The sequence below is a fragment of the Peromyscus californicus genome, unplaced genomic scaffold, assembly GCF_007827085.1.
Source record: "Peromyscus californicus insignis strain IS unplaced genomic scaffold, ASM782708v3 Scaffold_18__1_contigs__length_77618521, whole genome shotgun sequence".
NCBI classification, from domain to species: Eukaryota; Metazoa; Chordata; class Mammalia; order Rodentia; family Cricetidae; genus Peromyscus; species Peromyscus californicus.
This window is the reverse complement of record NW_026294480.1, coordinates 35,012,414-35,033,578: the sequence shown is the minus strand read 5'-3', so window position 1 is coordinate 35,033,578 and position 21,165 is coordinate 35,012,414. Positions and strand designations below refer to the sequence as shown.

Sequence of the window (21,165 nt, the reverse complement as noted above, 5' to 3'; positions counted from 1 at the left end):
CCTTATGTACCTTTGTGCTTTCTGCCATCACTTCCTGGGATTAAAGGCATGTGTCACCATGCCTGGGTGTTTCCAGTGTGGCTTTGAACTCACAGAGATCTGGATGGATCTCTACCTCCAGAATGCTAGGATTAAAGGTGTGTGTGCCACCATTTTCTGGCCTCTCTGTCTGTCTAGTGGCTGTTCTGTTCTCTGACCCCAGATAGGTTTAGTAGGGTGCACAATATATTGGGGGACACAATATCACCACAGGAGACAAACTCACTGTCAGAATTTTCCAAACCTGATAAAAGACATTAACTTAAGTGGATAACTCTCACCAAGACCTAATGAAGCTGTACCCAGAGAAGGTATGATCAGTCTGCTAAACCCAAAGGCAGGAGGTCTCAAAATCATTCAGGGAAAACAGTATTGCCTGCAAAGTGAGGAAGGTGGCTGACCTTGAAACAGAAACCAGTGCCCAGAAGACACTGAATGACATCTTTAATGAACTATGCTAAAAACAAACAAAACAAAACAAAAACAAACTTGTTGACTGTCCAAGATGAATCCCTTTTCGGGCATGCAGCAGACCTGCACTCACTTGCAAGGCGTTCTTCAGAGCAGTGGGAATCACCTCAGCTGGAAGCATGGACTTCAGCAGGAGAGAGGAAACAGGAAGCATGTTTAAGAATGGACCAATGTCCCCTCTTTAAATTCAGCAGCAGTACTAGCCACTGGGACATACTCTGGAAACCAAGTATATAATAGGGACAGCAAAGGCAGTACGTGAAGTTAAACTGCTCTAAAGGTCTCACATTGTTTGGGGTGTGGGAAAAGTACTCATTTACCATTGGGAATCAAATGTGAATCAAATTTGCCTATTTATGCCTCAAGTAACTACAAAAAGGAAAAGGAAGCTAAGCAAGCAGAGCCTCCTGTCTATATGTCCTCTCCCAGACCTCCACCTCCAGTCGCTCAAGCCAGTCTTGGGTAAAAGGCCTTCTACACAGTATCTGACCGGTCCTCAGAAGTACACGGGAACTCTGAGAAACTGCCACAGCCAGCAGAGCCAAGGAGACACACTGATGAAATATAATGCACCGTTGTCAGTAAAAGCACATAAATCTATAGCAGTAAACACTAGACTATGATTATAACAATAACGTGCTACTACAGGTTCATTAATTGTGTCTTATAGTGTCCCACTATGAAATATTACTAATAAGGAAAACTGAGTATAGAATAGATAGGATCTCTGTACTAACTTTTTGTAAATCTAAAGCTGTTCAAAGTTTAAAATTAATTAAAAACACAGCTAATATGGAGAAACTGACTTGATTGATCCATTGGAAAACAATGAGAAAAGGGGATGAAGATCAGGAACAGCAAATATGAGCATTCAAATTACAATAGCCGACTAGGATGCTATTTATAAGACTATTTAACTAGAAAGGTACGAAAATATTGACTGTGGGAAAACAGAAAAAGGAAATGTGTGCACGCGCACACACACACACACACACACACACACACACACACACACACACACACACACACAGGTACGCCCTCGATGGAGATCTTTTGCCCAGGAAAAGGAATAGCTAATCTGAAAGGTGAAGTTTAGCAATCAGCAGAACAGAACTATGGCTTGGGCCACTGTTCACAGTCTGCTGTGGAGTAGGGTTGCATTCTAGTTTCCTCCTCCTGTTTCTTACAGTGCAGCAGATGCCCTTGTGTGCCCTCTCTGAATCTAAATAAGCCTTTTGGAAGTCAACCCTCTAGTCTCCTTCTCCTCTGCCTGTCATGGATTTCAGTGATAGAACCCTCACATCCTTCCGAGTCAGTCTATCCATGAAGCTGGATGGATGAAGAGGACTGGGAGCTGGTGTGCGGTTCTAATTGTACTCTTACTCTGGATGTGGAGTCTAGGATGTAGACCACAGAGGAAGCAAGAAGCCTCTCACTCTCCATTTACCACAAACCTTGCATCTGTAAGGCCTGTTACTGATTGTCTTTGCTTAAAAGCCATGCTTGTGCCTCACTGGGCAAGCAAGCAATTCTTGAATGTAGGAAATGTACAGCCTACAAGGTATAGTATATAGGAGCCTAGGAGCATCAAGGTGCGTCTTCATAAAGAATTTTCTGAGCTTGCCTGCCTCATTTTCAAATTAGCAAAGCAGTGAGAGTTCTGCCATTATGCATGTCACACTGCCCATCTCCAGGGATACTCTTGACAGTGGTCTGTGTGATGGTGATGTGTAAAATACGTCAGGGCATTACAGAACTCTCCATACATGGCCACTGTCTATTTTGTCTTTCTCTGATAATACTTACATATTAATTATCTCCTTGTTCCTGAGGAAAGCCTCCCCATTAGGGAAGGTAAGTGCCTTCGACAGGGGTGTTCCTGGGCCTCCATGCACTGTTATATCACAAAGCATCATGATAACCTGAACATTTCTGTAAAGAGAAAGTAAAGCAATTGGGAGCTAACTGCTAAATAAAATGAATTTTAAGTGTGTTTATTATAGATAGATGGAAAAGATGGGGCCTGCTATTTCTTAAGCTATTTATTAGTGGAAAATCTCCTCACAAATGTAATTAATGACTTGAAAATTAGAATTGCTTTTTAAAGCCTGGGTCACTTTCAACCTGAAACACTCCTGGGACCTCTTATGACACATGCAAAAAAAAAATAAGGAAAGAGCACACTGTAAACAATTTGCTGTCCTCTTTTGAAGTGAAAGTTTGAGCTGTTATTTGATATACCACTCTTGGTATTGACAAAAGCCAGCTTCTACTCATGAGCCATCATTTTTGATATATTTGAATGTGTGTATGTATGTATGTGTTATAAATTTGAGAGCCAATAAAATCCAAAGAGAATTTTTACTATTTTTTTCTGGTAGGGTGATTATATTTGTATAGTTAAAATATTTTTCAAATACCATAAAACAATCAGCTCCTAAGAAATCAGTTTGCAGTCATTTATTCCTTAGGAAAAGTAAAATGTTGGCCTCATTTCAATCAATAGAATGAGCATTTAGCTTAATGACACAGATAAAAAAAAAAACCAAAACCTCCCATGATACAAAGTCATCGGCATTAAGCCAGAACCTCAGGAATTGTGCTTCCCAAAACAAAACAGCCATGAAATAAGACTATTAATGTGAAACAGAACTTTTAATCTCACCTTGGAAAATTCCAGCATCCTCAACTACCTTTATTTGAAAAGTGACAGTTTTCTTTGTGTGTTCGCATTTGTGCACATATGTGGAGGCCAACCTCAAGGGTGCTTTTCTAGGCACCATCCTTCTTGTCCTTTTGAGACAGGGTCTCACTGGAGCTACCCATTAGGCTAGGCTGCCTGGCCAGCAAGCCCCCGGTAGACACTTGTCTCTGTCTCCATGGTGATAGGGTTTACAGCACTGTAACCAGCTCTCTCAATGGAGCTCAAACTCCAGAGCTCAAGCTTATGCAGCAGCTCAACAACTGACCTGTTTCCCCAAACACTGACTTTTAGTTATTTTTCACATAAAGGAACTGAGAAGCTAAAGGTTGTTTTATTGTTTTATTTTTTGAAGAAAAAAATAACTCTGATTATGTTTTTATTCTTTCATCGTTAGACTTTAAATGAATCCTAGTGCCTTAGGTATATCTCAGGCCAATTAACTTAAAATCTCTGGAGATGAATCCCATCTTCATTAGGTTTTTGTTGCTGTAGCAAAGCAGCATGATATAAAGCAACTTGGGGAGGAAATGGTTTATTATACTTCTAGGTAACAGTTCATCCCTGGAGGGGATGTCAGGGCAAAAACTCAAGCAAGGCAGAAACTTGGAGACAGGAACTGATACAGAAGCAATGGAAGGGTGCTTCTTATTGGCCTGCTTGCGTGACCTGCTCAGCCTGCTTTCTTATGCCATCTAGGACACCTGCCTAGGGATAGAACCACCCCACAGTGAGCAGAGCCTTTTCACATCAATCATTAATCAAGAAAATATCCCACAGGATTGTTCACCAGCCATCTTATGAAGGCATTTTCTTAGTTGAGGTTTCTCCCTCTCAGGTGACTCTAGCTTGTGTCAAGCTGAGAAAACACTAGCCAGCACGGGTCCGCAAATCAGTATTGTTTAAAGCTCCCTGAGTGATTCCAGTGGTCAGGCAGCGTAGCAGGGTTGGTATACACTACTCTCCAAGCATGCAGGACTTGGGACTGTAAGACAGAACAGAATTGTGCAGTCAGAATGGAAAAGGACCTTGAAGATCCTTTTTCAATCCTCTGACTTTCAGGTGGTAACATGTGAGTTATTATGAGGAATGAAATTCATCAGCATGAATGCGATGTGATTTATAAGGAGGTCAACAGCGACTGATCTTACATGAAGATGTTGCTAACTCTATACTGCTATAGAGGCACACTGTAGTGGCACTTTATAGTGTATGACAGTTTTCTATTTGTTTTGGTTAGAAAACAGGAATTTAATTAAAACTGCAGTACAAATTTGAGAAATTTGTAAATTCCCAAATTACAGTTTAGTGTGTATACTGAAAACATCACGCTGGGAGAAAATTTCATGGTATTTGAGGACCATAAGTTCATTATTACTATCATTATTATAAGTTATTAATTTTACTTTTTCTTTTTTGTATAAAACATCATGTTTTGTGTATTTTTAAGTTTTGAATTTTTTGCATTTTTATTAAACATAGTCTTTGATCATTTCCTACGTGTATGTATGCAATACCTTCTCATTGCTTTGTCTCCCCATCCCCTCATACCTTTCTCCCCCCGGTCAGCCCTTCTATCTCTCTATAAATCTCTCTCCCACTTTCTGCTTGTTTCGTGACCCACTGACTTTAACCAGCGACATCCACGTAAGCATGGGATGGAGCCTTGCACTGGGACATAGGAGACTCACCAGTGGCCCCACCATTGAAAGTCCTGACTCTTTCTCCAGCATCCACTCACACCCAACAGTTCCCCGTGATCTCCCAGCCCACCATGTTCACAGAATGAAGGCAGGCCTTGTATTAAGTAGGCCCAGCAGCCCAGCTGCTGTGAGTCCATGACTGCATTTGCCATGTCATGTCCAGAAGATAGCAGAAGGAGGTTGAAAACCTACATACGAGCCAGATGATAGGAGGACGCATGTGAAATGCTGTCTTCAGTGCAGACATTACACTTTTGAAATCCGTAGTAAAGAACAAAGTGTGTTAATAAATGGCTATTAAGGTAATCACAGAAGAAAAAAGAATACCCAAAAGAAAAGTCACAAGTGTCTCAAGGAAGGGAAATCTCAACTCCTTTCCTCTGAAGATGTGAGAGATGCACACAGCTAAAGATGCTTGCGCATTTCAGCTCACTGTGCAGCTAGCTAATGGAGCTGCTAACGTGATTTACACTGCAGCACTACAGCTGTTCCTCTTGATCCCACAGTGCCAGCGACATTGACTGCTGGACTACAGCAGAATACTAAAGGAGGGATACGCTCACACATTTGAACATCTATTATAGTATGAGTTTATTAAATTGTACAGGCTAGTATGAAAATGTTTTAAAATTCATAGTGGCATTTCTCAGTGAAACGCATAAATAACTAAACACTTTACAACTCAAACTCTTTACCTGGCCCTATATCTAGCTTGTGTTAACAGCTTACAGTTTAATTCACTCAAAAATAATATGTTAGGTGCAGAATGTCTTTGCAGATTTGCTGGAAATAAAATGGTTTTTATTAGCAAAGTATTACTTTACATTATGCTTTTAAGTTTCCTAAGGTTGTACTGTAACAATGATTTGATTAACAAGTAATAAATAGCACGATTTGGTGAAAATGACTGTTTTGGTAATATAAAAACTATAGTACTGCTACCAATTAAAGTATGTATTCTGCATTTCTGTTGTGCTGAAATATTTTAGAAGTACCGAACAGAATGCAAGGTTATGGGTAAATACAGGTTTCGTGTTATAATTTTAAAAAAATTTTCAAGACATAGTTTCTCTGTGTAGCCCTGGCTGCCCTGGAACTCAAAGAGATCCACCTTCCCAAGTGCTGAGATTAAAGGCATGTGCCACCACTGCCTGGCTTTTATGTTATGATTTGAAAATATTTACTTTACGTACCATTTCATCTGCAATCCTGCCTTTAAACACACCATATCCTGACCAAAGAAAACATTGATAGATTCCATTAAGACTGGTTTTCTTTTATTAATTTTTCTAATGTAAAAAAGACTAATTTCTCAAAATATTCCACAAAGAATTGAAATTCCTTGAAATTTTGAATCCTTTCTGGAATAGCTATTATTTTATTTATTTTAGTCCATATTCTTTATATAGTATGTCCTAGGAGTTCACATACGTCAAAAGAGAGTAGGGAAGTAAATTCACTTTAAAATTATACACAAAACCTGGTAGTGCTGCATGAGGTTTTCAAGCTTCCGTTGATGATACGGCTGTCAAGTGAGCACTGACTCCGTCAAGAACTCAAGGACATAACGAAGCAAAAGAGCTTTTACCCAAACTCTGAAAAGAAAAGCAACCTCTCACACAAGCGGAAATGTGACATCACAGACTGAGTTGTCACTGATTAGCAGAGTCTGACTTTCCTGAATATTCCCTGTTAGTGTGGAATTTACAGCACTGAACTAGTATCCGAAAATCACTACACACATCAAAAAAAATAAAAAAGAGAAGAAAATATATTCCTTTACTGTTTCTAACCAACTACATAGATTATAAAGCCATGTGTTACATGGTAATGCTTGGGGTGAATTATCCACCATTCTAGTATTTCATATACGAAGAATTCCGTAAATTATTTTTATTTGAAGTGAATCTCACTGCTTTGATGATGCTTTCTGTAAGCCATGATCTCTAAGATGGTTTTGTCCAATAAGAAGCGTTAGTGATAATTTAGCCTCCCATCAGCCATTTTCCGTCCATTTGTTCATCTAGTTGAGGAAGGACTGCCAGACAGCTGACCGCTCCAGTGTTTCCAGGGGTCTGCTTATTCGTCGTCACTGCTCACCAGTGCTGCTGAGGTCCCAGCACTGCTGAACACTGACACATCCGACCACACAGAAGCACGCCACGTAGTCCCAGACGTTTGTGACAACACCTTTGGGAGCAGCTAAGGCTGCAGATAGGTTAGAGTATGAACTAAGATTGCCCGATCTCTAAATGCCACAAGGACTTTCAGATATAACCTGAGTGTGTGTGTGTGTGTGTGTGTGTGTGTGTGTGTGTGTGTGTGTGCACACACACAGGATAAACATAATGATTTGAAAAATAATTAATAATTATTTCCCAAAGAGCAATGTTCGGCCTATTTTTGCATGAGATGCCGCAATACACAATACTGATATCTTTCTTGTAGTTTTGGTTCATCTGGTCTACAGTTCAGAAGTAACCAATAGTAAGCTAGCCAGACTGAAGCCTAAGACCTTCTTGATTTTTTTTTAAAAACAGATTCAGTTATTTATTTTATGTATATGAGTGCTCTATCAACCATAAGATTATTTTTGTTGCTGCTTTGTAACTACTTCATAACTGTAATTTTTCTACTTTTGTGATTTGTAGTGTAAATATCTGATATTTCTGATGGTCTTAGGTGGTCCCTGTGAAAAGGACATTCGACCCCAAAGGGGTCACGACCCACAGGGTGAGAACCACTACACTTAAATGCTTTCATAATTTCCACTTGTTTTCTATACTCCTAGCATAAAATATTTCTTACAGACAGAAATAAAATAAATTATGGTAAGCCTAATTGAGGTAAATTTTGTACAGATCATATAAACCTACTAGGTAGAAATATAAACATATTGTCATGCTATGTGACCTGGTGGAACAAGAATCATATTACTCCAAAACTAACCAGGTGTGAGCAATCCAAAAAGATTATTTAAAAAGAAGTTTAGATACTGTTTACAATAGTATCTAAAATAATAAAATGCATAAAAATTGCAAGATTGTTGAAAGACATTAAAAATACAAATTAGGCCGGGCGGTGGTGGCGCACGCCTTTAATCCCAGCACTCGGGAGGCAGAGCCAGGCGGATCTCTGTGAGTTCGAGGCCAGCCTGGGCTACCAAGTGAGTTCCAGGAAAGGCGCAAAGCTACACAGAGAAACCCTGTCTCGAAAAACCAAAAAAAAAAAAAAAAAAAAAAAATACAAATTAGGGCTGGAGAAAAAGCTCATGGTTAAGAGCACTGACTGTTCTCACAGAAGATGCAGGTTCAACTCCCAGCACCCACATGGCAGCTCACAACTGTCTGTAACTCCAGTTCCAGGGGACCCAACACCCGTGGTAAAACACCAATGCACATTAAAAAAAGGAAAGGAGAAAATACATATTAATTAAAAAAACTCAGGTAAATGGGTTAAATACGTTAACAGTTGTAAGATATAAATACTGCCCCAAACTAGTTACTGTTTCAATGCAATGTGTATCCGAATAGTAACAGCTCTTTTTTTTAAGAACTGAAAGACAAATTCACAAATTCTTACAAAATTTTAAGGAATCATGAATAAATTAAGAGGAAAAAAGTCTTAAGCTGGCGAAATGGTTCAGAGACAAGGGTGCATGGTGCCAAGCCTGATGACCTCAATTCAAAGCTCAATTCCCTGGACCCAGACGGTGGAAGGAGAGAACCAAACCCCACAGGTTGTCTCTGACTTCCACAGGAGTGCTAAGGTTCATGTGTTCAGACAGACAGACAGACACACACACACACACACACACACACACACACACACACACACACACACAAAATAAGTAAGTAAGTACATAAAGAAGTAAGAAACTTCAAGTAAATAAATACAATATTAGTAATTTCAACATTTACTATAGAGGAATAGTAATTGAAACAGTATAATATGGTCATCAGTAAAGATAAATACACCAGTGGATTAGAACATCCTAAAACACACCATATATCTATGGACAGTTAGTTTTGCCTGGGTGCTGAGTAAGGCCATTCAGAGAAGAATAACTTTTGGGCAAATAATGCAAAAGAATGCAACTGATCACCTACATCATACTACATTTTAAAAAAGTCAATTATGCAGTGTTTTTGAGTTACCATCAATACCCAGTAAGTAGTTAGTGTGAACAATTACTGTGTGACCATTAAAAACATATTATTAAACATAATAAAATTTAACTTCAAGTGCAACAATGGCCCAAGTACAAGATTAAACACCATAAAATTCTATAAATAAAGATAAGGTTAAATCTTTAAGAGCAATAGTTTCCTTAGATATATACCAAAAAAACAATCAGCAAAAACTAAAATAAGTAAATTGGACTTTGTCATAATTAAAATTCTGTGCAAAGCACACCAAGAAAATAATAAAGGCAATATAAGAGAAAGTATCTGCATACCTCACAAGCAGAAATATCCATGATGTATAAAGACACTTATAACTCAGTAACAAGAAGGTAAGAAAACCAGCTTTTTAAATGGGTCAAGGATTTGAATAGACATTTCTCCAAACAGAGCTATACAAGTGACTAAGACATGCATTTAAAGCGTCTCAACATAATTCATTATTATGGAATTTAACATTACAAGATGATTTGGGCATACTAGGCTGGCAACATCAATAATAACAGAAAATAGCAAACCTTGGCAAGGAAGAATTGAAATTCTTGTAATTTGCTTGCAAAATATAAAATGATGCAGCCCACCATGAAAACACTGTGGAGGATCCTCAGAAGACTGAATATAGGGATACCATATGACTCTACCATTCTACTTCTGGGTATATACGACCAAAAGAATTCAAAACAAGAGAGCTAACAGAGGATAGCTGAATGCCAGTGTTTATTATTCCTTTTTCCCCGTTAGAACAAACCAAGTATTCATCTGCACTTAAATGGATAAACAAAAAATAGCATGCTCCTAGAACAGATAAAAAGAAATAAAATCCATGGCAGCACACACCACCATGTGGACACACCAAGATAATTAAGACACAAATATCTTATGATCCCACTGATATACCAGAAATAGGCAAAGTTATAGTAATGGAATGTAGATTAGAGATTAATGGAGACTGGGAAAGGAGAGAAGGAGCTACTACTGCTTATTGGCTATATTTTTGTTTGAGGGTTATGTGGAGGGTGGAATACTGTGGTAATGGTTACACAGCCTTGTACATCAAATATCATTGACTGAATTGTCCTGTTAAAATGGTTAATGACAAGCCTCTATTTTATTTTAGGACAGTACTTCCTACTTGGTTATAGATCCAAAACATTTTTAATGCATAATTCAACCTGGTAACTGATAGTGTCAAAAATATTTTAGCTGTTCTAGAGTGATAAGTCATCACATTTAACTTCTCTAATATAAAATGCCAACTTTTGCAGGGTTAATACATTTAACTCTGGGGACCTAAAGACATTGACGATGAAGATGGCATTTAAAATCCATTTGCACTAACTTTTCAAGTGTTTTAGCCAGGCAAGTCTATACCTATTTGTGACTATAAATATCACACTCCACCTCCACTCAGACCTACTTATATCAGTCAACTTTCCACACACGAAACTCCTTACATAATGTGAAGAATGCAAAACAGGGAAATCACAGTGCTCTGTCCTTTTGCCTGACCCTTCACATATGAAAAAGAGGGTGTGTCTCCTTCTGGATGCTAATTTGAGAGCTCTATAAAGAATATTTTTCGTGAGAACTACAAAATGTCTATTCGTGGTAAGATTCCATCTCTACTGAACATACATTTGAAACACTTGATTTGGGGCATGTTCCAGGGGTGTGCTAATTGCTTCCCTGCTCTCTGAGATCTGTGCTCATAGGCAGGCACCCACCCATTCACACAGCAAACACACTGTAAAGAAAGTCACCGAATTTCTGCAGGCTGCAGGCTGCTGAGACTGCAGAAATGCCTCGAAATGAGCTTCACATAGTGGAGCTTTCTACAACCCTTGATGGAAAAGATGAAATTGAACCATATTTTCTATGGGAAAAGGTCACAGCCCTGTTATGTAAGATATGAAAGTCATCATTCAGAGGTAAAATTCTTTTTACAAAATAGAGTTTTAGAAGAAACAGTCACTTTGGCTTCTGGAATTCTAATAGTTGTTACACTCCTTCTAAATCTAATAGCAACTTGGGAACATTTTTAAACGTCTTTCTTTCTCCTTGATTTCACGGCAATTAATTTCACTAAGAGGTTGTTTGTCTCACAAGATAAAACTAGTCAGATTCTAGTTCCATCTTTATTCACCTGTCCCTTGAATACTTTGATAGGTTAGTTCATTATTTTTCATTAGAATTCATATTAACTCCAAAACACCTTTCCCTAGACTGCAAACCTATCTGCTCCACATCAGCCTGATCATATGGACCCAACAGAGCAGCCTCTGCCTGGCACATTACTTACTGGCTGCTGTAGTATAAGAAAAGACCCCTGCAGCATCTCAAACTGATAAAAAAAAAAAAATCCACCTAGAAGCACTCATTTGTTCACTGAAGTCATTTAGAAGTCAAGTGTCATAGTGGTGCCTGGCTTCCAGTGGCAGGGAAGTACAAACAAATCACGAACTCTGAACAAGACTAGAATATTTGTGAAGGATCCAAGATGTAGCTAGCATAGCCACGAGAATCTTAGTTAAGTTCATTTGAATCGTATCTATAGAATAATATTATTACAAATATGACTCAAGACTAGATAGAAACCATGATGTTAAGTCACCTGGTATTAAATGGTTTCTAAAGTCTCAGGACAGAAGAAGAGAAGTAAGTGTGACATCTCAGGCCAACACAAGAAGCTACCTGCAATTGACAGCTGCTAGGAGAGGGAACATCAGCCACACTGCAGCACAGGCCTCATGCTCAGGAGGGGCTGGCCAACACAAATCAGACTCCATTTTGTTGTTGTTATGACAGAGAGAAATAACATTAGTTGAGTATGTAGTCCAGTGGGGAAGGACCTGGGAAGAGTTCAAGGAAGGCGGAGAATGCGATCAAAATACATTGTGTGAAATTCTCAAAGAGTAAATTAAGACATTACTTGAGGGGCACGGGGGGATCTGCACCTGGGCAGACTACAGACTCAAGTAGTTTTATGGAATTGATTTATTAAACTTTAAGGATTCTAATTTTATGCAAACTGTTCCTGAAGCCGCAAAAATATTACACGTTTTCCAGTGGCCAGAACTGTTAAGTCTTAGAGATTTAACCCATTTGCAAGTTAACAAGTTATTTAGCCTCATGGATAAACGTGAAGTATACAGGACTTCTGGAATGGTGACAGTGGTAACCAGAGTGGCAGCCTTTGTGATGGCTGTCTGAGCCGCTTGCCCATGGGATCTCTCACATAGGAGCAGATATTGTCTATACATATCTGAGCCGCTTGCCCATAGGATATCTCACATAGGAGCAAATATTGTCTATACATATCATGGGGTGAGATACATGGGACAGCACTGAGCTTATGAAACTCTCTTTTATTAAAAGCACTAAGTATACTATGTTCCCAAACTCTGCTGCAGTGGGAACACTTTATCTTCCACAACTGTTTACTATACAAACATCATTGAAGAGATAGTCCAGAATGCAGACAATACCTCTGCTTTCAAACTGTGGATACAAAGATGGATGGAGAAATCTCACCTAACAGCAAACATCAATGAAGACATGATACACTAATCAGGCAAAAACAGAGTAAAGCAGTACCAGCGGGCCCACCCCCTCTTTAACGTGAAGAAAATGTCATATGAGCTAGTAACAATGTGATCCTGGAAACAAGTCAGTATATTCACATGAGATTTATACTGTGTAGAAAGATGTGATTTTTTAAAATGGGGGGATCTATTGCCTTGGTAGATTTTTAAAAGCTATTCAACATTAGGAACTAGAGATTATTATGGTAAGTAAAATAACCCAGGCACAGAAAGACAAATACCATGTTTTTTTATATGATCCTCCTGTATTTTAATTTTTATATATGGGGGGATATGAGTAATGAAACAAGAAAAGGGACCATGAGAGAAGAAAAAGATCTTAAGGCAGGGGAGATGCCTTAGTGGATAAAGCGCTTGCCACACAAGTGTAAGGATCAGAGTTCTGGTCCCCAGCACCAACTATATACACAGTGTGTGGGAGGAGGAGACAGGGTCCTAGATGCAAACAGAATAGCAGCCTCCCCTAAGCATCCTGCTCTGCTCAGGGAGAGACCTTGACTCAGCAAATGAAGAGGAGAGCCATCAGGGAAAATATTAAACGGTGACCTTAGTCTTCCACAGTCACTCACTTGCCCACCCGCACATGTGTGCCCACACACACGCAGACATGCACTCACATACATACACATGAAAGAATACTGTCAGCATTCGAAGAAGTCTTAATTGAGAGAAGTGAAGAGGAGGGTAATAGAATATGTGTAACATGCAAACAGAGCAGGCTGTGGGCAGAAGGAAGGGAACCACTGAAGGGGGCCCAAACCTTGGAGGGGAGAGTGAAGGAGGAAAATTTAATGAGAACACAGTGTATGAAAATGCCACAGTAAAACCCATTTACAATATATACAGACGTTAAATGCTTTCAAAATTATTCCACATTAGACAAATCTAGCAGAGTGGGGGGGGGGGGGGCAGGGTACTGTGTAGACATCCTAATAGACATAGAGAAGTTATTCTGAGTTGATAGTGTATGCAGAATATTGGTGTAAAATGCAAAATTTGAGGTTCTTTGAAGAGTATAGTTTTCACTCTAATACAGTGTCTCATCCTCCCTGGCTAGAATAGATGGCTAAAGCCCTCCAGAAGGCATGAAGTACATGTTTCCATTGTGTTTATACTTTAATACAGTGTGGTTGAAACACACTACACATATTGGATCCTAGTGTAAACCATGCATTAGGAGCAAGTAATTCTCATCCATGTGTCTCACAAATTAGTTTGTGTTGTTTATAAAAGTGAACTCCAGGTTCAGAATCTTCTCACTCCGCTGACACCAATCCAGATCTATTTCTAGAACAACAGGGTTGCAGATAGTAAAATGTGTGTGATGCCATCATACATGTTTTTAGATACATTGATGATGTAGTTTATATGGGGGCAAAGCATGGCTCCTGGAGATCAGAAAAGACTTGTAGCTATTACAGTGGTTTAGTGGCCCTCAGAAGCCAAACTCTGTCAGATGAACTCTTCAGCCTTACTATTTAATTCATCTTGCTAAGAAGAAACTAAGGTTAAGTTAAATTTAAATTAATTTAATTTACTGATTAAATTAATGTAAAATAAATAGAACCTGTCTCCTATGAGGATGATAATTTTTAAGAAATTGACAGTGTTCTAGACTGAATTTCTTTATAGCAGGCACCATGTCAAAATATCTTTAGATCTTTACTAAATTATAGTTCATATACTCTCCATAAGATAAAATAAATTAGTTTTACCATGTGATGTTCTGACAGTCTTTTTAAGGTCAGCAACTGTCTTAAAAAAATCAGTGAGTCTGAAGGAAAGTAGAAGCCATTTGAGCCAAGAATAGTGAGCTTGCTGATTAATTCAGAAAAAAAATGATATATGAAAGGCAGCACAAGTTTCTCCTCTAATAGAATCATGCGAATTTAACTTTTACTGGATGCTCTCTGCAGGCCAGCCCTATACTTTGTATGTGCTGATTTATTTCACCCTCATACTAGACATGGAATTTGCATTTGTATGGCCATCATTTTCCAGGGGAGTCTGCATTAAACACTGGAGGTTGTATGCTGACGTTTTCTAATACAATGTCATAGTTTACTTATTCCTACCAAATAACTATTTGTGAAGTGGACTTTAGGCCAACTTTAATTTAGAAACTGCCTTCATCCCATGCATTTTACATCATTAGAAATCCCAAAGCTTTCTGTAAATCCCTGTTCACTCCCCTCTTGCCTAAAAAAAACATTCAGAGAAAGTGAAAATAGCCAGCCAATGATAATTATCTACTTCACACATAAAAAATTGTTTCATTCACTCTGGCATCACGAATTTTATCTCCCTCACTGCCTCCTTTTGTTATCTTTCACCAATACAGGACATAGGTACACAACTATGTAGTGGTACTGACAGGGTGGAATACATTACTACAGCCCAAGAGTAGATTGAGGCTTTCTGGGAGTCTAGCACATGGACCGCTACTCACAGTGCATCATTTCTTGTTCTGTATCAACTCTCTTATTTCTAGCATGACTATCCCTAATGCAATACATATTAATACTATTAGTTATCGGACCCATGCATTTTATTTTTGACCCATCTCCTTGGAATCTGAGTAATCCCAGCCTATACATCATTCTTTTGGACCAGGAAAAGCCATGTTTTTAATACTAACAGTGATTTCTAACAGCAGTGTTATATCAGCTCTAGCCTGCATGGGTGAAGAAGATTTTTAAGGTGTGTAAACTACTTTGAGATTGTTTCTCTTGATGCATTTGGATAATATTTAAGTGTAGAAGAAAAATGTTCCCCGTGTCCTTTTTTCTCCAAGACTGTAATGACTTCAGTTTTGAAAACAGCTGCTGAGATTGAGGCTCTCCTATCTGATGCCTTCACATGGAGAAGGCCCACAGGCTGGGAGTGCACAATAGTCCAACTCATCGGAATGAAGAAAGATAACACATTTGTGCTTATCTGAAGAAAAAATACATTTAAAAATAATATTTTAGGAAGAAACATGTTCCTGCCCAGTGCCATGACAGACTGAGCAGGACAAAGAGACCCCCGCTCAGGCCTGCCTGGGCTTCAAGGAGAAAACATGGGCAGATTGGGCACAGTTATAGTGAGGAGGCAAAGGTATGTTATGGGAAAGAGAAACAGACAGAATAGTTCATTTACTATGGACAGAGGCCTATCTAAAGAGGTGAAAGTGGTGAGCAGAGGGCTGAGGTGGGTGACTTGATTGCCACTCAGTGACATGGTGACATCTGGGCCTGGGCTGCTGCCAAGACCCATGCCTAGGTCAATGGCCCTGATGCAGCCACAGTCTGTGTTGATGTCTAATGTCCTTGATATCACCAAAGGCTAAGAAGATAAGGCTGTACAGAGTTGATCCTGCCCCTCACTGGCTGCAACACTAGGGAGAACTGAAGCACTGAGGAGAGAGAGCCCTACACCTCACTGATCCTGTTCACAGGGGCATAGGCAAGCTGGTGCTGGGGGTGTGAGAATGGGAGAGCAGGTCCCACCCCTCTCATCTCCCATGTGGTAGCATGGATGAGAGAAGGCTAACACTCACCCCTCACCCCTGGACACCTGCAGCACATGGGCGATCTGACCCAACCCCTCACCAGCTGCAGCACTTGGGAGAACAGGCCCTGTGTCTCTTCTGGGTAGCACAGTAGAATTGACCCAGTAGACAAGGGCTTGGGTGGGTCAGCCCTGAGAGTTCGAGAGGGGCATACCTGGTACCACCTCCCTTGTCTGTACTGTGGTGGTGGGGGGGGAGGGAAAGAGGGCCCCCTTCCCTTACCACTTCCAGCTGGTAAGGGAGCTGATCCCTTTACCAGCTGCAACATTTGGGAAAGCAGGCCCTGCACCTTGTCGGGCAGCACAGTGGAGCTGACCCTGTTGACACGGGCACAGGTGAGCTGAGAATGTGAGTGTGGGAGAACTGGCCCTGTGGGCATAAGAGCAGGAGAGCTGCTCCTACCCCCCACCAGCTGCAACACCTGGGAGAACAGGCCCTGCACCTTGCCAGGGAGCACAATAGAGCCAACCCTATTGGTGGAGGTGTGGGTGAGCCAGCCCCAAAGTTGTGAGCATGGACAGGGGAGAGATTGCCCCCACCCACCCATGCCTGAGGTAGGTGGGAGAGCTGTTCCCATTATCTGTCACATGGCAGCATGGGTGGCAGAGAGAGGCCCCCCCCCCCCCCCCCGCCACCAGCCTCAGGTGGGAAAGCTAGCCCTGAGGTCAAAAGAGCAGGAGAGCTGTCCCTGCCCCTCATCAGCTGCAGAACTCGGGAGAGTGGCCCCGACACCGTGACTGAGCAGCACAGTAGAACTGCCCCTACAGGTGTAGGTGTGGGAGAACCGACCCTGAGGATGTGAAGGCTCAAGAACTGACCCCGCCCCTTGCTCATCGCTACAAGGGGTGAACCAGTCAGGGTAGAGAACTCACCCTGGTGGTGAAGACTGGGGAGAGCTGGCAGGCTGAGCAACCTTGCAACTACCCAGGCCCAGAACCAGGGTTAAGTGTCGGCCCACCCCATCTGTGATCTGTTGGAGCACAGGTAGGAGGGGAGCCGGTCCTGTGGACCCAGGGCTAAAGGATCTTCATGACACAGGGCAGCAATGGGATGTCCAGGGAGAGTCCCAGTGAAAGCCCGGTGTCAATTATAGTGTAGCAGAGACCAGGGGCAACAAAACCAATGATTCTTTGAGATGAACACCTGCATGAAAAGATGTATGGATAAAGGGGTTCACTGCATGACTCACTGTGTCACACTGCAGCTTCCATGATGAGATTCCCCATCCTTTTTCTTTTCCTTTTTAATTTTATTTTGTTTTATCTGGGGGGCGGGGTACAGAGGCAGAGGGCAGATTCAAGTGGACTGGAGATGGGTGGGGTTGGGATGCATGATATAAAAGACACAAAGAATTTTTAAAAAGTTTGGAAAATTTTATTCTTTGAGAACTTCATACAATGTTGTTTGATTATAGTTACCTCCAACTCCTTATAGACCCACCCCCACATCCCTAATCACTCAACCACTTGGTTTTTTTGTTTTGTTTTGTTTATTTTCTTTTGAAGTCTGTAAATTCCAATTCATTTGCCCAAATAATTCTGGGGATGGGACCTCCTCCTGGAGCATGACTGACCGACTAAATCACTACACTTAAAGAAGATTGATGCCAGGTGGTGGTGGTGCATGCCTTTGATCCCACAACTCGGGAGGCAGAGCCAGGCAGATCTCTGTGAGTTCAAGGCCAGCCTGGTCTACAGAGCAAAAGCCAGGACAGGCACCAAAACTACACAGAGAAACCCTGTCTCTAAAAAAAAAAAAAGAAGAAGAGGAAGAAGACTGATTCTCCCTCTCCCATCAGCTAGGAGTTGCTGGTATATTTAATAAGGACTTAACAAATACCTGCACATGGTATGTGACAAATGCCTGGTTAATCAGATTATATCAGCTAAACATGTAGCAAAAAGGGACTTAAGCAGAGTCCTATTTTTAAAAAGCCTGTTGGAATACTAGCAATGCAAACGAACAAAAAAAAACCTGACAAATCATTCTAATTAAGCTCCTTATAATCTACAAAAGTTAATAATCAAATATCAAATGAAATGACAGGAGGTTGGATAAAGACAATTCCAAATTATCTAAAACCTACCTGAGACGTAGCTCTGCACCTTACTCTGAAACACACCCTCTTTTCCCTTTAACTTGCCCTTCGTGTTTTTAGCCTATTTAATACAAATAAATATAACACAAACAGCAAGCTAGAACAGTTCCTGACTGAAGAGGTTGGGCTTTAAATAGCCATGCCAAGAGCCAGGTGAATTCACCCTTGCTGTCTGGATTGGCAGCCAAATCTGAAGCAGGCCACTTCACATCACTCAGTTGCTACAGATGATGAAGCAGAATTTGCTTTGAGCTGGAGCCTCATCTGACCTTTATCCAGTCACTACTAGCGAGTGCCAGCATTTTTTTTTCTGTTCAAATAAATAGTATATTTTACTGCCCTCTCACACTAATAAGCAAAAAAAAAAAAAATAAAGTATGCAGTAGAGAAGCAAAAATAAAGTTAATAATGAGGCTATATATAGTTCTTTTAAAATGTTTTTTATGAGCCTTAAATATTACATATTGGCTGTTTGAGTTTGCATCTCTGTTGCTGTGGTAAACACTGTAACCAAAAGCAACCTGGATAGGGAAAAGCTGTATTGACTTATAATTACAGTCTCTCACTGAGGGAAGCCCAGACAGGAATTCCAATAGGAACCTGAAGGCTAGAACAGAAGCAGAGATCATGGATGAATGTTATTTGCTGGCTTGCTCCCTCTGGCTTGCTCAGCTACCCTTCTTATAAAGTTTAGATGCACCCACCTAGAAGTGATGCCACCCATCGTGGGTTGGACCTTTCTACATCCATTTTGTCAATTAAGAAAATACCTCCCAGTGATGGCCACAGACCAATTGATGTAGGCAATTTCTCAATGGAGGGTCCCTCTTCCCAGGTGTGTCAGGTTGCCAACCAAAGTTAGCCATCACGTTGGCCAACCAACAAAACACATTTCTGTTGATCAAGTTATACTCAGGCTCCAGATACTCAGATAGTAAATATACCCAGAATTTCATAAAATGTGGTATTCCTCAGAAACATAACAAGGGATTATGCTTCCGAGATTTGCTTTTCTCCACCAGCCAGTCCCCTAAATAGGCCCATGCTTTGAAGAACATGAAAATTAAAGGTAATTTTCTTTGTAGTACTACAGTTATGACTGTCCAACTCACTCAGGACTAAAACAAGAAATACATTCTTGTAGAATTTTGCTCGATTAACTGCACTGAATAAAACTGTCAAGGTGAAAGGTAAAAAGGTCAGTGGATGTTCCAAGGTCACAGAGTCCTTCTAGCTGCAGTTGTGATGACTAGGATTTAAATTTAGGAAAATGTGTAGGTGAAAATAGTCTTCCGAAGTCATGTCAGATGATGCCAATGAAGTCATCAATAATGTGGTCCAAGTCACCGAGCCAGCTTTACCTGCTGCCCTTCCCTTTATACCCCAAACTGGAACTTCTCAACATTGCTCATCATTGAAAAGGCAACTGTTAGACACAACAGTACACCACTCAGTGGAGCCAAGGTCAGCTTTGTTCAAGGCACTGTGATAATAACACAGCTTCCATTATAATCGTCTGTCTGACTTCAGAGAGCTGGGAAGTAATTGACCCCTGTATCTTCTAGGATTCCACAGGCACGCAGCTCCAGTGACACGGAGGCAGTTCCCACACGGTGCACACAGGATGGACTACCTCCACTTCGAGGACGACAGCCGTGGATGGTGGTTTGACATGGATATGGTGATCATCTACATTTATTCAGTGAACTGGGTCATCGGATTCATTGTTTTCTGCTTTCTTTGCTATTTTTTCTTTCCGTTTTAGGAATCATCATACTCCACTATAATTGAACAATCATAAATATGAACAACAATGACTTAAACATTTTGAGAGTGTGCTTTTTAGTTTTTATAATGTTGCATTATAAAAATTGTTAGTGTTTATAGAAATTCTGAGAATAATGGATTTATTTATTAATGTCTTTCATGTAACAACCTAAACTTTATTCGAGAGCAGATCTACCAGCCATTAGGAACAGTGCACTATTAATTCCATGGATTTTACTTTAGGACTTGGGGTTCTAATTTTACAATGTCATTTTTATACTTATTATGATTGTAAAGACTGAGGTTTTACCTCCTTTTAAAAATAGTAAAAATATGAAATGAATAATCGGAATGGATAGCATCATTATTACTAAGATGTTCAGTCAAGCACTATGTATTCTTAGGCAAATGATGTGCATTAAAGATAAATCATATTCTCTGGGAACTAATCAAGCAGGGTATATTGCATTTTGATTTCTGAATATCTCTACTTCTGTCTCCTTCTAGTACCAAAAAATCTGACTATCCTTTTTGTACAGACTTCATAGCTTTGGTGCAACATTTTTAACTATGATGAGAACAAGATATTACATGCAGTCAGACTAACACCCAATAGCTATGTTAGAGAGCCATATTAACACTTTGCAATTTCAGAATGAGTCACTTGAGAAATGACAAATCTGACTTTTAGTGACCTAAATGACCAACCAATGCATGTCCAAACTGTAATTAATCTAGTGATTCATTTAACTACAAGATTGTCAATGTGCAATAAAAAGTGGCTTTTACATTTTTTACTGCTGTTATTTGACTTAATATGTGGAATAAAGAGTTGCTAAAATAGGATTATGGATTTATATAAAGATTGGTGTTTCATTATATTACAGTAATTGTTATAGTTTAGTTTTTCCACATTAAAATAAGAAAATATCTGAATCATTACAATATGAGCAGGAAATGGAGAAGGTAGCCTGATTCAAAGGTGAAAGAAACCTAAACAAAAAGAGACATAAGCTTATGTATTTACTAGGACAGTTTTGTGAGAGC

The 21,165-nt window shown here is 40.0% G+C and overlaps 1 protein-coding gene across 2 annotated transcripts in view; it reads left to right on the top strand.

The window, feature by feature from the left end:
- The window catches only part of Rnf180 (ring finger protein 180), a 176,796-nt gene extending 155,832 nt beyond the window's left edge, over positions 1 to 20,964 (top strand). For both annotated transcript variants that reach the window (XM_052743238.1, XM_052743237.1), the window contains one exon: positions 19,917 to 20,964. In XM_052743238.1, coding sequence (XP_052599198.1) covers positions 19,917 to 20,116 — 200 coding nt within the window. In that variant the 3' untranslated portion in view covers positions 20,117 to 20,964. The remainder of the gene's footprint in view (positions 1 to 19,916) is intronic.
- The last annotated feature ends 201 nt before the right edge of the window (positions 20,965 to 21,165 follow it).